Genomic DNA, 16,162 nt, shown 5'->3' with positions numbered 1-16,162 from the left:
GCTACTATAAGAAGGACTCAGGGCTTGTGGAAGAAATGAGCTGGCATCTTACTATTTTATGAAATTGCTAAGTTGCACATTTTCTAAAGGTTAGTCCTAAACACAGCTTCATAGCCCTTCTCCATCAAACCTCTGAGCTTAATTGCAGCACCCTTTGCTTTCTCCACAGACTCTTACCATTCATGAATCATGTCAGGCCCTATGGACCCACAGGTGCAAGATGCAAATCCTGCCCTTTTCCTTCAGACGTGAGACATGAGTCTCTGCACTTTGCAAATATCACCTGCTAGTTGCAAAGCAAGAAAACAAAGCTTTGTTTGTTTCAGCTGTTTCTGATTTTGATTTTGTCTAAAATGACTGAAGGGGGCCTTTACAGCTGACTGGTCATGAAACACCTGCCCCAAACAGAGACTGTCCAATAATAGCTTAGTTCCTAGTTAAGCTTTAACTAGGCTCAACCAGTCAATCAGACTCTCAATTTCAAGACGCTAAAGTGTTACACATATGTTCTAAGGTACTTTGATTTTAAAGAGTTTGGAAGGTCTCTTGTCTTTTGTAAAAAACAAACAGATGCTGGACAGGCATAGTAACAGTAAGTCAAGAGAGAGAGACTTAGTAAATGTCATACTTTCATATTTATTTCTTTAGTCTTATATTTTGTATTTGGTGTAATGTCACAAATATCAACACAGATTTTTTTTTTTTTGTTTGCATTTAAAGAAGTTCAGTCTAAGCTCTGTAATCTCTTGTCAAATATATATTCAACATTCTGGTTTCTGGCAAAGTAAAAGTAAAAGCAGCATAATGATCACTGTGGATGAATTATCAAAGCAGAAAAACGGTCTGACATAAAAATGAAAACCAGCACTTCTTCCTCTAAGACACTGATCCTTCAATACCTCGGTCTCAGTCTGCTTCCATTGAAGATTTCATCACTCCACACCCAAGCAGCTGCACACACCGATTTCATCATGCTGTGTCACGCATCAAAGACAGCTTATTTCTAAAGTCAGGGAGGGCTGCACCGACAGGTTCAATATACAAATCTCTCACTGTGAACTACAGCCTTCGACAAATAGATTCAGTGGAAAAAGGCTTCAGATTCCACACAAAACAAAGTCAGAAACTCCAGCCACAGTTGTTTTTTGGAGAGTTGTTTGAAACCAAACTTGCAAAAAAAAAAAAAAAAAAAATCCTTCCCACTTTATATTACACATAAAAAATATGCCAACTGAAGGACGAAAAAAGACCTACAATATTAACTTTGACAAAAAAAAAAAAAAATGCTATCCAAGTTTCACACATGTAATCAAACCAGAGTTTGAATTACTGAATAAATCATATTTGACAAGTCATTATTATGGCAGACCTTGAATCAGAGCCCATGAGCGAAATAGCATCTGACTACGGATAAAACGGTTTGAAGTGTCTCCCCTTTTCAGATTTACTTTAAATTTAATGGGGGTATATTGCAGTAACTTAAAAGCAAATGTGAGAGTCAGTTCTGAGACTGTGCCCACAGCTTTCCCACTGACTGAGGTGGACCAGTGTTGGAAAAGAGGTGGTGACAGTCGGAGCTGAAGCAAAACAGATTATTCTGAGCTCGTCTGAGTTATGAGGCTGCTTAAAAAGTAAATAGATGATGAAACAATCCAGTAAGTTAGCTAGCTGATATGATACCTTGAAGTATTATTAGAAACTGACTGGATGAACTGAAAATGAACTTCAGTAACTCAGTGCAATACTTTTTATTTTCTTTGATCTTTGTGGAAAAGTGTGTTTCTTCAATTTTCTTTTCACATTCTAAGAGAAATTTTCAGCTGCTACAACACTAGATGTTAAATGTTGAAACCTTTGTGACTTTAACATAGTTAATCAATGATTCTGTTCATGTTCATTTTAGAGCTGATCCATGAATCTGTTCATGCCAAAAACTACAGTTGCCTTGAAATACTACCAATGTGCCAATACAGGTACTTGCAACACTGTAATATGATTTTGTCCACAGGCTCTGTGCAAAATTCTTCAAATACTAAATTTCTTCTTTCAGCGCTGCAGCTGTCATGTGTAGTATCTAAAAATTTCTACAGCAAACGTCTTGCTCAGAGGTCCCTGAAAACATAAATATCAAACAAACTATTTTTCTGTCTCACTGGGTTGCAGCCCACAGGTACTTTCCTGTCCTCGCACAGAAGAGGAAATTACCAGCACATGGCCCTTAACAAATGTCTGTACTTCCTGCGGCAGCTCAGGAAGTTTAACCTGCCACAGGAGCTGCTTGTCCCCTTCTACACTGCCATCATACAGACTGTCCTCTGCACTTCGATCAAATATTCATTAAGAAACTTGTCTTCTAATTTCTAGTCCTTTGTATCTTGCATTCTTTTTAACTCTTATCTTCCTTTTTTTCAGTTTAACTTTTATGTTCATTTTTTCTACATAGAGAGGTTAGTGACCCAGAGTCAAATTACTTATTTGTGTGCACAAACCTGGCTAATAAAGCTGATTCTGATTCTGAGAAAGAGCTAAAAGGATCTCTGTGGACTCTGAATCAGTTGCCAGACCTGCAGTGGATGCTGTCAGGCCAGTGGTGGTGACTGTAGCTACATGTAGAGGGTGGTGAGCCAGTGTGGGCTTCGCCACAGAGAAGAGAAGGTCTGGAGGAATTAATGTTTTTATTGCATGGTGGTTGCCATCAATCAGGGTGCATTGGTGCATCTACAGTGATGTCCTATGAAGTAAAATGAACCAAGTCTCAGTGCTGGTGTGCAGAGAGATGTGTTTCCCCACTTGCATGTTTGCTCTCTGACTTTTCTATGGTCTCTACTATTGGTCTCTATTCAGTCACCTTCTCACAAAGTGCTTTTGAAGGGAGGTCTGTGGCACAGATGTTTGCAGTGGGATCTCGTGACATTGTGTAGGAGTAGGTTTCTGGACTTCGACTCCATCTGGTCTTTTGATTTTTACAGCTGTCTCATTTAAAAATATACACATGATGTCTGCATAAATGATATCAAGGTGAAACACAAAGTCTAAAGAAACAAAAAGTGACCATACTTCCCACCTGATGATCCACATAAAAGAAATAAAAAGCAGCTGCATGTGCTGGTTAGCTGCATCATTATAGTAGAATATAATGTCATTATTATGTCAACATAACTCTGCATACATACTATACATACTCTGCATACATACTATAAAAAATATATTTGTAAAAGAAACATATATGTTTGATTTAGAGTTCATAAGATATAGATTTGCACTTTTCTAAAAGAAAAGGCTGGAAGAGGAGTATTATCAGTTTATTATCACTGTATTAATAATTACAGTGATTTTAGCTGTAGCTGCAAGAGGATTAGGTTCCTCAAACCAAATGCAGATCAAGAACGAGCTATAACCCTCAACTGTGTTATATTAGTGTCTTGGCTCTAACACTGAAAGGAAATGCTATACAACAGCCGATGTAGTCCAGAGCAGGTTTTTTTTTACCATCCCAAAACATTAATTAGCTAATAATATTCTGTGTGGCCTCGGGTTTGGCTTGCCAACTTCCAGAAATGGAAGACATGTTTGGAGGCTGGGGGTTGGGGTTAGTATAATTAGTCTAAATAATATTAGAAGACAGGATAACATAAGATAAGATAAACATAGATAAAAATAAGAAACTTTATTAATCCCTGATGGGAAATTAAGGAATATTATTATAATTATCACTACTAAATATAATTTACTCTTATATTAACCTGAAATATAATGCACGTTCAGGGCAGCACGGTGGTTTAGTGGTTAACACTGTTGCCTCACAGCAAGAAGGGCCTGGGTTCAGGGGCCTTTCTGTGTGGAGTCTGCATGTTCTCCCTGTGCTTGTGTGGGTTTTCTCCAGGTACTCTGGTTTCCTCCCACAGTCCAAAAACATGTATGTCAGGTTGATTGGTGACTCTAAATTGCCCATAGGAGTGAGTGTGAGTGTGTGAGGTTGTTTGTCTCTATGTGGCCCTGTGATGGACTGGTGACCTGTCCAGGGTGGACCCCTGCCTTTCACCTAAAGAGAGCTGGGACAGGCTCCAGCAGGTCCCTGTGACCCTAAATAGGAATAAGCCAGTATAGATGATGGATGACTTTCACTTTTCTAGTAAAAAATAAAAGTGTATCTTTTGGGTTAAAAAGTGAAATGATTACTATACATACTGCACCACATGAGCCTCTGGAAAAATCTGGCAGACAAAGAAATTTGAGAGTGCTCTCTTTCATTGTATCTTCCTCTCGCTTCTCTTGTGATTTTCTCTCGAAGCGTAATTAAATTCCTCCATAACTTAGACAGAAAATCCAATGACCTCGTAGACATCACTCACACATCCAAGCAACTGATAACTTTTCTATTCTCTGCTATGTTTTTTGTAATCTTTTCTTTTTTCTCCGCATATCATCACAAAGCTGATATTGTTTCTCGTTGGTCAAGAGTTATGTAGTCATGTTTAATGTTTCCATCACATTATGAGAAAGCCAACACATAGTCTGCCTATACTGTCTTCTTAAAATGAGACTAGCTCCGTTTCTCATTTTTGGATAAACTCAGCATAGAAACAGGTATTTGAGACTTACTGGGTATCTGTTGGATCTTGTGGACCACCACGAAGGCATCAGACAAGCCCACCTTCACCGGGTGATTGACAGAGCTGATCTGTGACACCTCAATGGGGATCTGAAATAGGAGACGGGGGAAATCAGTTTTCAATCTGTGTGGAAAAAACTGAAAAACTAAAATATGCCACAACAGTCTCGCAGTACTGACAATCTTACCAATTTATTTGTTGAGGACACTGAGGAATTCTATCTCTTTGCTGGGATAATTCATCCACAGCTTAACTACAGTCAGAGAGACTACAGAGGCCTAGAGAACAGTCTGAAAATTTATTAGTGTGAATTTTAATGGGTGAGGGTTACAGCATCAGCATAAACAAATTAACAGTAATGAGACAACTGGAGGATGTAGGACAGATCAATGGTTTTCTGTAACAAAACAACAGCTGAAACCATTTAGTATAATTAAACCCAATGCTAATAGCAATTCATTCATTTATAGAAACAGCAACAGTTTTAACTATCACTAAAAGCTAAAGTGGTCCACCATCTTCTGGCAATGATTCCATCATCTCTTGGTCATTGTGTCCAGAGCGTAAGACACTTGCGGCAAGGAGGCATCCCACTGCCCCAACAACAACATATTAGGAGTCATGGGATCGGTGTCTGCAACATCTGATGACACGAAGCCCAAGGGCTTCTCATTAAAGATGTCTTCCACTTTGATCATGATCGTTAGCAGAACTTCCTCCTGGAGGGTCTGGGCCCCGATAACAACTTGTAGAGCCTTCTTGACATATCTCACTTCACGCTCCCATGTTGTGCCGAAGTGTGGGGTTGCTGATGGGTTGAACCAGAACTTGATTTGTTGCTTCTCATTCTCTCTCATAGCTGCAGTTCCATTGTGGCAAACGCCTCCCTTAGCTCCTTCTCTGCTCCTCTAAAATTTGTCCCCTGATCAGAGAGAATTTCAAATGGGGTGGAAGGCATCTGTGTTAAGACTGGTTAGTAGGTCCAGGTAGACACATCAGCTTGTGAGACACTTAAATATGATCCCCCAGTGTTTTTCACTGCATCATCCAACCTTGATGCCATATGGTCCAAAACAATCTACCCCTGTTGAGAAAAAGAGGGGATTTAAGGAGCCTCAGGCAGGCAAGAGGTATATATGCCATAATTGGGTATGAGTCCTCTGATGCCACTTAATGGCTTGTCTCCCATGAAGGACCCAGTAGTATCATCTGATCTCTGCAAAGACCCTGTCTGGCCTTGGATGAAGTAGGCGGGCATCTACATCTTGGATGATGAATCATGTCACTGCACGGTGGGTGTCGTGGACTATGGGATACATGGCGATGGATGGGTCTGAAGGTATCCATCGACCCGAATAACGCCCACGATTGGTTTATCTGTGGAGAGACTGAGCTGAGCTGGATATTGGGCATTACTGGTTTGCCGGCCTCCAAACATTTAGGCTCCTCTGGGAAGCAATCAGCTTGGCTGGCTTTTAGGTGGAGCACTTCAGCCTCTTGGGAATGAAGTTGGGGGGAGGTTGTCAGCAGGGTTGCTGTTCATGTCCACACACCGCCAAGTATGCAATGCTGTCAGGTCCTGGATTTCTGAGACCTTGGTTCCTACAAATAACTTAAAGCTGCATGTCATTCAGATGTCAACCAGGTCAGGACTGTGGTGGACCTAGAGGATGGTCTGGGTGATACTTAGTGTGAGCTCTCAATGAATAAGCTCCTGTTAGGGCTGCACAGAGCTCTAGACTGGGCATTGATTGTTGTCATTTAGGTGCCACTCTAGACCTTGCCATAACGAATGACACAAGTCATCCCATTGTGCTTTGTTGTTAGATAAGCCACCAATCCATAAGCCTGTTCTGAGGTGTCACAGAAAACATGCAAGGTGTATCTCATAGAATCTGTGGCAGCCTTGATCAGCATGTAAGTCTGCGGTAAGGTGAGGTTTACTAAGTTAGGAAGTTTCTAACTTAGGACGGTAGGTGGGAGATGACAGAGCCAACATTGTTCGCCCACTGATGGATTTCAAAACCTCCCAATGCAAGACACTGCCATAGCCTGTCCACAAGGCGCCTGGTTGCTTCAGGTGTAAGAAGGCTCTGAGGACAATTGTCCATATAGAATGACTGCTCAAGCCTGATATCTTCATTCTTGTCCTCTTGACATTTGTGAAGGGGAAACTGCTCGTTAAGTAAGAGCCCACAGTAAGCGAAAGAGCAGTCAAAGACTAAGCAGCGCTTGCCATTATGGTGTACGAGGTGATGAGGAACGAACCAGGACTCCTTAGAGCTGTCCACATCCTCGGTCCGGAGCTTGGTGACATATCCTCCGTTGATGAGCTTTTGGATCTCGGTCTCATAGATTTCTGCCTTCCCTTGCCAATCTCCACTCTGTGCCACAGAGTAGAGGAATACTACCTCTGTAGTGGCTTTTAGCTGTAGTCCGGTAGTTGGATGCCACCGGAGAGACTTTTTTCTATTTTAATCTATTTTGCACCGATTGTCCATAAGTCAAGGGTTTCTGCCTCGCCCTTGAGGCCCAGCTGATGGGCAGCAGCCGTCAATAGGATAGTGCGCTCAGCTTTGTTGTCCAGGATGGCATAGGTGTGTAATGACCTCCTCCTGTGGCTAATGATGATGGGTGCTACTTTGAGATACACCCTTCCACCTTGCTTGTAGTTTGGAAGTGTGACTCTCTCACTTGAGGTGATAACGTAGACTCGGACTTTGCAATGGCATGGAGAACCCTGAGGTGAATCTCCTGACATTCCCCACATGCCTTCTTCAAGGTGCAGCCCTCCTGGCTTTCAGATAGTCATTTCTTGACCTCTTCTTGACACTGGGACAAGTTATTATTTATTCATATATTTTTTACCCTTTTAATGCATGTAATAGGTAAAAGGTGTAATAGCACTCAAGATCTATCTTAGATCAGTTTGTCTATGGGAATCTATAAGAAATCTGATTTGCATATATAACACAATTAGGAAAGCATTTCTCTTCATTCAGAAGAATAAATTATGCCAAAATCATACAGTACTGCAGTTCGAATGACACAATAAAAGGAATATACTGTCTTAGTAAATTGACTTTTTTCTCTAGATATGAGGAAAACAGGTTGGGGAGATGAGGCCTGACCTCTTTGTATGCAAAGACAATCCGGCCGGTGTTGTGTAGCGTGGCCTGAAAAGTGAAGCTTCCCAGGTTGTAGTTGTCCTGTAGGTGGACGTGGTCCCACTGCACCACCAAAGCCGTACCTAAAGGACAAAGAACCACAGCAACACGGGTCTTTAGGATTACACAAAATCAAGTAGTTTAGGTAAAATACAGATATGATTCATAGATACTATGGCTACTACTGTATACCAAATTTTGGTAGTATTTTATTTTGGAAGGCTGGCCTGTTTTTGAAATTCCATCTCTACTGTCTCAGATCTAGCCTGAAATGACCTGCTGACCGGGCACAGACTGTGAATAATAATGTAACAATCATGTTTGTAAGGCGATATGTTTTTGAGGGATTGGTTCCTAACTTCGTTGTGTTGGTGTGAGTGACACTGAAACAGTGTGAGGTCTTCCTGTATATGCAGCTCGATGAAACAGCCATAAAAATGAAACTTTTGAAAAAGCCAAATCATGGTGTGTGGTTGCTCCGAGGGAGTAATTTTAAGCAGTTTTTTATCCTGTGCAAAAATAAATGATAGCGCTGTAAATCTTCGTATCATATCATAAAGGAAAATAAGAAAAATTCTAACTAGCACTATAGTCAAAAGTTTTGAAACACCCTCACAGTGAAGTGAAGTGGTCAAACTTTTGACAGGTACCATACACTGACTGAGAACCGGCTGCTGCAAGTATAATGCAAAGCAGGAAGGAAACAGTGACACTAACTTTAAGAGTCAGTTCATCCAAATTACAATAAGACATGTTTCCAATACTAGTAGCAGCTTGTATATTCATCACTGAGATGTCTGCTTTGATTTCTACAGAATGTAGGTGTATGAAATTTCACTTGTGGTGCTAAAAGCCTTGAAAACCTGGATATAAAAATGTATTAGCAGCTTGTATTTCCAGAAAACTTGACACCAGATCCCCCAGCCAACACTTTCCACCCCATTTCTCCCTGAGTAATGAAAAAAGAGCAAATTATCCAGAGAGAGAAGTGCCGCTGGCAGACACAAATATCTCATAAGCTGAACACATAAAACTGTAATTACCGTATCTAGAGCTGAAACAATTAGTCAAGTAATCAAATGGTTGACTCACAGAAAATGTCCTTTTCCAAAAAAAACAAAAAAACAAAAACAAAACAAAGTCATTTTCTCTGTACAGCATCCAAAATGTGACAATTTGTAAGTAGTGTCTTTTCACCACTTTCCGACATTTTTATAGACCAAACATTTAATACACTGCGGGAAGACACACAAGATTAATCAAAAATATCGTAATACTACATTTTGTCTGTATAAAAAATACACAATTTGTGTAGCATCACACTCCCCTCCTGATTTAGCATTTATAAGCTGGGGTCAAACATTGAATAAATGTTTATAACACAGAATAATGTCTAAGGAGTTTTAAATGTTTACTTAAAAATGAATGTTTGTGTCAATGAGTAAATTATATTTCCATAATTTGTAACCAAACAACTCCATATTATTTTGAATCCTACCTGTCCACAAGGAGTCATGATTAGGCTAATACCCTAATTTGGGTATGCACAAAACTCGTGGGCTCTAGACATCAGACCTTTAACACTATTTTGATTTACAGTGGACTCTGGAGAACCTATTGATGTGAAAGCCCCCCCCCCAAGCCATGTGGATTTATGCCAAACCAATGAAGGTTTGTTAACACAACAGTTTCTCCGTCACACAAAGTAAAGTTTCACTGCTGACAGTACAGAGAGCACAGGCATCTCCTTGTGCAAGAATTGTTTTTGTTAGAAGGAAGTGAGACAAGTCAGATCTTTCATTGACAATTAATATTATGTGAGTAACATTAACATTTAACAACTGTAGTGCTGAGGGCAGCAAATATGAGGAGCTGTATTTTTCATGTTTGGATGCAAAAATAGGAGTGGGAAAAGGAGAAACATACCAAGGAGGAACATTGTTGTGTAATGCAGAGAAGAAATGCACTGACAGGGGCCAGAGCACTAAATTACTGCAAACTTATGGCACAGTGGGTTTACAGTCATTGGCACAAGTCAAACCCATTATCAGTCTGCTTAAAATGCACTAAGTTCGGGAGGGGACCCTGCCAGGCTGCCTGGGACTGGTGGGCTAAAAATATAGTGCATGTGTGGAGGGAGTACACACTGGCCTTGTGTCTAATTCCACATGCAGGCTTAACACGCTGTGTCAACCCAAACAAATCCAACCTTACACTCAACCTGGTGAAGAGAGTGGTCTAGACAATATCAGATTACTGATTTTATATATTTTTTAAATTCACATTGTTTTTATTGTAATGGTTTCTTTTGATTGTTGGTGAATAAACAGCCCTTTTCAAAGCAGATATTTTACTTGCCATTAAAGGAAAAGCACAGATGTTACTTATAACATCAATAATGATTGACTTTACATGTGTAGCCATTTCAAATGTCTTAATTGGTCTCAAGAATAAATGAATCATAAAGAGAATGCAGTCAAAAGTCTCCTTTAATGATTACGGGTGCACCGGGTTCCTTTCCTTGCACCATACATATATATACATTTCCATTATCCATGGATTCAAACACGTCAGTCTTGGTTTTCCCAGGCTACATGCTTCTTTTCATAATGAAAGTCATTTTAACCCAAGCAGCTGACACTGTCTCAGAGCTTTGAAATATTCTAACTTTTAGATGAATCACTGAATAATGGATTAATAAATGTTAGTCTGGCACGATGAAAGGAAGTTACAGCAGGATAAGATGTGCTAAAATCAGTGTCAAACATGTTATTCTGCCTGTAAGCTGTATTTTTATCACAGTGCTGTCACAAGATCCCGCTGGCAACAGCAGTCAAATTCAGTTTGTCAGGTGCTGAAACACGTCATAACTATAATTGTGCAATATCAAGCTTCAGGATAGTTTTAGGATAGGACTTGAGAAAGTCTTGTCTTAACCAGTGTGCTTTATATAGCAGGATCTAATTAACAAAAAGAGGTAACTGTGATTGTGGAAATTGAACATCTAAAAACAGAGCTTCACACCGTCACTGTGAAGTTTCACACAGTTCCTAACATCCTGTTTGTGCAGCAAGAACAAATGATACATCCCTGCCATGAGCTTCTCATCAAAGGAGCTGACCGATGATGGAAAGAAGCACTGACCCACAGTAAAATCCAACCACACGGTTCTTATGCTGCATTGGTGGGACACTGATTGATGCAGCAGGCCGGCTGAGAATCGATCAGCTGCCAGTGTAGTTAAAGTCTGATAGAAACAGTCTGTAGAAGGTCACACAGCTGGTCAGTCACTCTGCTGCAGAGCCACTAGACAGCATTGACTGACATGACAGATAACAACCACACGACAAAGGGAACGTATGCCGAGTGACTAACAGCATCAATTTAGCCTAAAGCTCTTAAAGTATGTACCTTCATTTCAACAAGAACTTTAAACTGTTATGTTCGTGAAGTTGGGGATGGACAATATGAATAAAGTTCTCTGCTAAATATAATTTTAAACTAATATTGATACTTTTTTGATACAATGAATTTTCTGTAATAATGTGATCATCTGTGATCATTTCCAGCAGAGTAAATACCTGACAGCATTTAGGAGTGGGCAATATTCATGCATATATTATTAGAATATAAAACATACAATTAATGCACAAAATAACCAAACAAAACAAAAATCTATCTACTAATTTATTCAAATATAATTTAAAAGACTCATTTTACCATCGAGTAGGCTCCAGCAGATCCCTGTGACTCTGGTTAGGAATAAGCGGGTATAGATAATGGATGGATGGATGGCTAGATTTTACCATTGAGCAAGTCCATATCATTGACTGCAACATCCATAATGGTCTAACATACATAGACATTAAAGAAAGAGCACATTTTTGTGACAAAATTGTCTTTTATGACTTTTTCAGGAGACATAGTTACCCTTACAAAAAGCAAAGTTTAGGATTTTATCCATAAATGGATCATGAGACAACAGACCCAAGATCCGATCAAAAGAGAGTTTTCTGTCTCTTTTTAGTCATCTTGCATCTTTATGTACATGTTTTGTTTCTTTCTGCAGGTGTTCTGTGCCTGTTTTTGTTCAGTTTTTAGATTTATTTTAAGTCATTTGCTTCAAATTCTAGTTGCTGAGGTCTCTCTGTAGCCATTTGATTGACAATAAAAAACATTCACGGTCACTTCAGGCAGGTGCTCTGGTCCTGGTTGAGCTTATCTGAGTTTATCTTCCATTGTTGCTGTTCAATCACTTCACTCACTGCAATATTTAACTATTGTGCTTTTTCCTTCTTTATCTACATTACTTTTTTCAGAGAACACTGTTATACTAATGTGCTTAACACGTCATGATGTCAGTGAAAGACTTTGCAATTAGATGCAAAAGAAATGAACCAATGCATCTTTCTAACAGGCAGTGTGGTTTATTATTTCGCTCTTTGTTTTGTTGGAGATTGCAGTGGGAGACCAAATTTCAATTTCACCACAAAAGTCACTGTGGGAAACCTAATTTTGTTTTTTTTTTTTTTGTTTTTACCTGATTAAATGGTTTGAGCCTCATGCTTCACACATCTGAAGATTGTTATTCATTCATGCAGAAATAAGTTATTAGGAGTGAAAGGATGTTACCATTGTCAAAGTAGATGACCGTAGAGTTTCTGGAGACACTTGGGTCAAAGTTGGCCATTAGAGGGGCGATGTACTGTGTAGCCGTTAGCATGCGGTGGACCACGTCCCCTGTATAGATAAAACCTGAGAGACAAAAAGAAAAAAAAAACATCACATATGAGTTTCTATACCCTGCATCCTTAAAAATCACAGATAGACACACTTATACTGGTAAAAACACATATATGTAACGTGTGATGGATTACTGGTGTATATGCTCTGATTGTTTCATGGTGGATTTAGCTTTTGGTGAATTATTAAAACAAACATTGATCATCTCTCCCTGCATTCCTCTTTTCTTCCCTGTACAAAGCTGAGACCTGACATGGTATCCTTCATAAAGACAACAAGTCTGCCCTCCAGTCTGAGGTTAAAAGCTTCTGATTAACCCATAAGCACTTCTTCTTTTTTGGTCTCTGGCCCCAAAGTGCAGGTTGCCTCAGCTAACCATAGTGATTTATTACTGCTATTATCTTTAATCAAAAACAGACCAGTAAATAATATGTGAGATGATGACACAGATGATATGTTGATGGAAGATATGCTGAGTGAACAGTTACATATTATCATTGGGTTATAAGACTTTTGTTCCCACTTGTCTCTACTGGTTCACCTTTCCACAGACTGTTTCATCTTTACTCTAAATGATCATTCATAGATGTTAACAAGAAGACAATGCCAACAGAAAGGGATTATATTAACTTTTCCAATTTATTTGTCCCTTAAATGAGGCATAAATAGATCTCTCCATAGAGAGGGACATGCTCTGTCAACACAAACTAGAGCTGCATTATTTATCAGTCTGTAAACATGATTATTAATGGACTAGAGAAAAGGGAGAAAACAGCTACTATTCATCATAAATAAACAGTCTTTACATAAATAAGTTGCACAGATGACAAAAGAATAAAACGCTGTCTTAATTTCCCTACTGATAGCAAAGTCAGGTGCTATTCCAAAATTTGTTCAAGGCATAATCTTTTGATTGTCACTTTTTCTGGATTGGAAAACAATGTCAAAAAATCCTTAACATACAGCCTTAAAATGATGTTTAACTTAAGTGAAAACAAAATGTGGCTTTTGGATAAGACAGTCTCATCAATCTAATGTAATCTTATACAGTTTGAGCAATTACTAAGAGAAACTCATTATAAAATTATCCTTGAAATGGAGAAGGGACATGTATTTTCCCCTTAATCTTACCACCTAAATGCAGTTGAAAGCTGAGAAACTCTTGGGATTTTTATGATGACAGATGGGGTTGTTTAAAAATTTAAGACTGGCTGTTCTCTTCTAATGCACTTACAGAGATATGATTATATTTTCTGCACATGAAATTCTGTAAAATTTTAAGCATAACAAATTATTAAAGAAACAGATGGAGAGTTTCATATTACCCACTGTTAAAATAAATATGAAGGTACTGTACAACCAGTACCTAGTTAGCTAGTTTAGCTTAACATAAGGACCAGAAACAAAGGGAATCAAGTTGTTGTTTTAGAATTTATCAGTTTTTTGCACAAATTAACCAATCAAGATATAATATGTTAATTTGAGAACTCTGTAGGTGCTTTGGGGCAGATTATATTTTGTGCTTTTATGCTAACATACATTTGTAGTACTGTGTGCTTTAAAATCTTGCTCAAAGTATGGAAGCAAATAAGCATATTTCTATTCTTTTAAACAAGTGGATAATCTTAAAATATTTAACAGAAAAAAAAAACCCTTCACCTCATTTGCTCTTTGTGATGAACATTTTTTTCCCCAATATTTACCACAATAAAGTCAACAGGAAAGGAAGTGACTTGGTTTTTGGAAGAAGATAAAGAGAAACCCAGTGTACAAAGTGTCTGCCTGAGACATGTACAGTGGGCTGGGTTGGGGGGAAGAAAGAAAATAATTTTTTTGGCAAAAGTCTTATTAAGACCAGGCCTATAAATCCCCGTTTCATGTCACCATGTGTCTTTTTCATACAGTAGGCGGGCTATAAAAACACATCTACCACTTTGGAAACCAGGAGCAGATCATGCCATGAGGGGAATCAATCTTCCCACAACAACCTCCCTGCACAGAAGTACCTCTATAAAAAGCACTGTCAGCATACACACTGAAAGCAGGGGGAAGGAGTGAAGATGTGACTTTATTTAGTTGTGTGAAGTCCTCACTGCAGAGACCCCCACCTTAAAAAAAGAGCTCAATAGGAGTAGTTACCATGGTTACTGTAAGTGTTGTTCCTATCAGAACCTTTTTTTACCTAAGTATTCAAAGTGTATCAACAATTTTAATCTAATTTAATTTAAGGTGTCATAAATTTGTGTCATCTCCTGCAACTACAGCAAAAAAAAAAACAAAAAAAACCTTTAATTATATTTTATCTGTTGACTAGTTCTCATTAATAATATTAGGTGACAAAATGGTTTTTGTACAGCACATTTGTTTTATGCATATGTTTTATACTATATGTTTTATACAGCTAATAGATCAAAACAAATATATTCATTTATATGGAGATGACAAAGAAAAGCATGACATCCTCAAATTGGAGAAATTTTTGGCCTTTGGGAATTTTACAGTGTTATGTGTTGGTTTACTGCAGTAACTTCCTTATGTTTACACTGTTTGAAGTTACTGTACACAATCAAGAAATAGTTGAGTACATGACGCCTGTAAAAGCACATTTTGTTATTAACAGATGTTAATAACACAACGTGTTAAACTTTACATATGTAAATATGTTAGTCGCCTTTACCTGGTATTACAATGTGTACAGTGTTACACTATATGATTTTGATAATCTTTAATCACAGATTCAACCTGTTGATATAGGTTGGACCATGTTTTTGTGCCTCCATCATCAAGGATAAGAGCACCCACCCTGTGTTACGTCATGATATATGAATGTAGCTGTCTAATTTAAGGTAAACACAAACATAACTGGTGGTGATTTCATGGTTGTACAATGTTGTGTTGATACACTCACGTCCTTTATCTGATCGTGCAGCATTATAAAGGACTTCCTAAAAACCAACCACATTCCTTCTCATGTTTCAACAACATTTGCCCAAGTGCTTTTTTTTTTATTTTTTATCTCTCTTGTCTCTGCTTTTCTTTGTTTTGCCCACTTCACTGGGTTTCTTTTCACTTTTCAGCTCTGACAAGCTTAGAAATCCTCCAACTTAACGCAAACACACTGGTCTGTACCCACAACAGCCCGGTGTTGAAAGGCTTTATTTCTGGTGCTGCCTCTGCTTTCTCCCAGCAGTCTCCAGAAAACACAATGCGACTTATTTGACAGTCTAAAGAAAATCAGACCGCCTCTCAATACATTAAGAGGTGAGAGCTGCAGGGCACTGAGCAGAGCGGCAACTCATTCATTATGTCCATCACTTACAGCAGAAGGAGACTGGACAGTAAAGGAGGGAGGAAGTTGCCAGAGGGGAAAACACACATAGAAGGAGAGAGGAGACAGAAAAGTGAGACAGAGTAACGAGAATGTTTGAAGTAGAGAAAGAGGTTTTATGAAGGTGGGATGGAGGAGGGTATTCTTTCCTTGACAACCTATGTTTACATGCTACTATCTAAAAGTGCTGGGCTGTGTATATGCAAGAAAAACATGAGCAGGAATTAACAGTCTAGGGTAAAGCTTCACTTTATTGGATGCAGTGTTGAGATCTCCTTTATCCTGAGCTGTATTTTCAGGATATTTCCTGT

General features: G+C 38.8%; 1 protein-coding gene across 1 annotated transcript in view; it reads right to left on the bottom strand.

Moving 5' to 3' along the window:
* Positions 1-16,162, bottom strand: part of plxdc2b (plexin domain containing 2b) — a 91,009-nt gene that overhangs the window by 21,969 nt on the left and 52,878 nt on the right. The window contains exons 5-7 of the mRNA XM_026292080.2: positions 12,413-12,535; positions 7,745-7,863; positions 4,603-4,702 (exon numbers count right to left, since the gene is read on the bottom strand). Coding sequence (XP_026147865.1) covers positions 4,603-4,702; positions 7,745-7,863; positions 12,413-12,535 — 342 coding nt within the window. The remainder of the gene's footprint in view (positions 1-4,602; positions 4,703-7,744; positions 7,864-12,412; positions 12,536-16,162) is intronic.

The sequence above is a fragment of the Mastacembelus armatus genome, chromosome 20, assembly GCF_900324485.2.
Source record: "Mastacembelus armatus chromosome 20, fMasArm1.2, whole genome shotgun sequence".
Classification (NCBI taxonomy): Eukaryota; Metazoa; Chordata; class Actinopteri; order Synbranchiformes; family Mastacembelidae; genus Mastacembelus; species Mastacembelus armatus.
The sequence above is the reverse complement of the archived record's forward strand: the minus strand, read 5'-3'. Positions and strand labels throughout refer to the sequence as shown.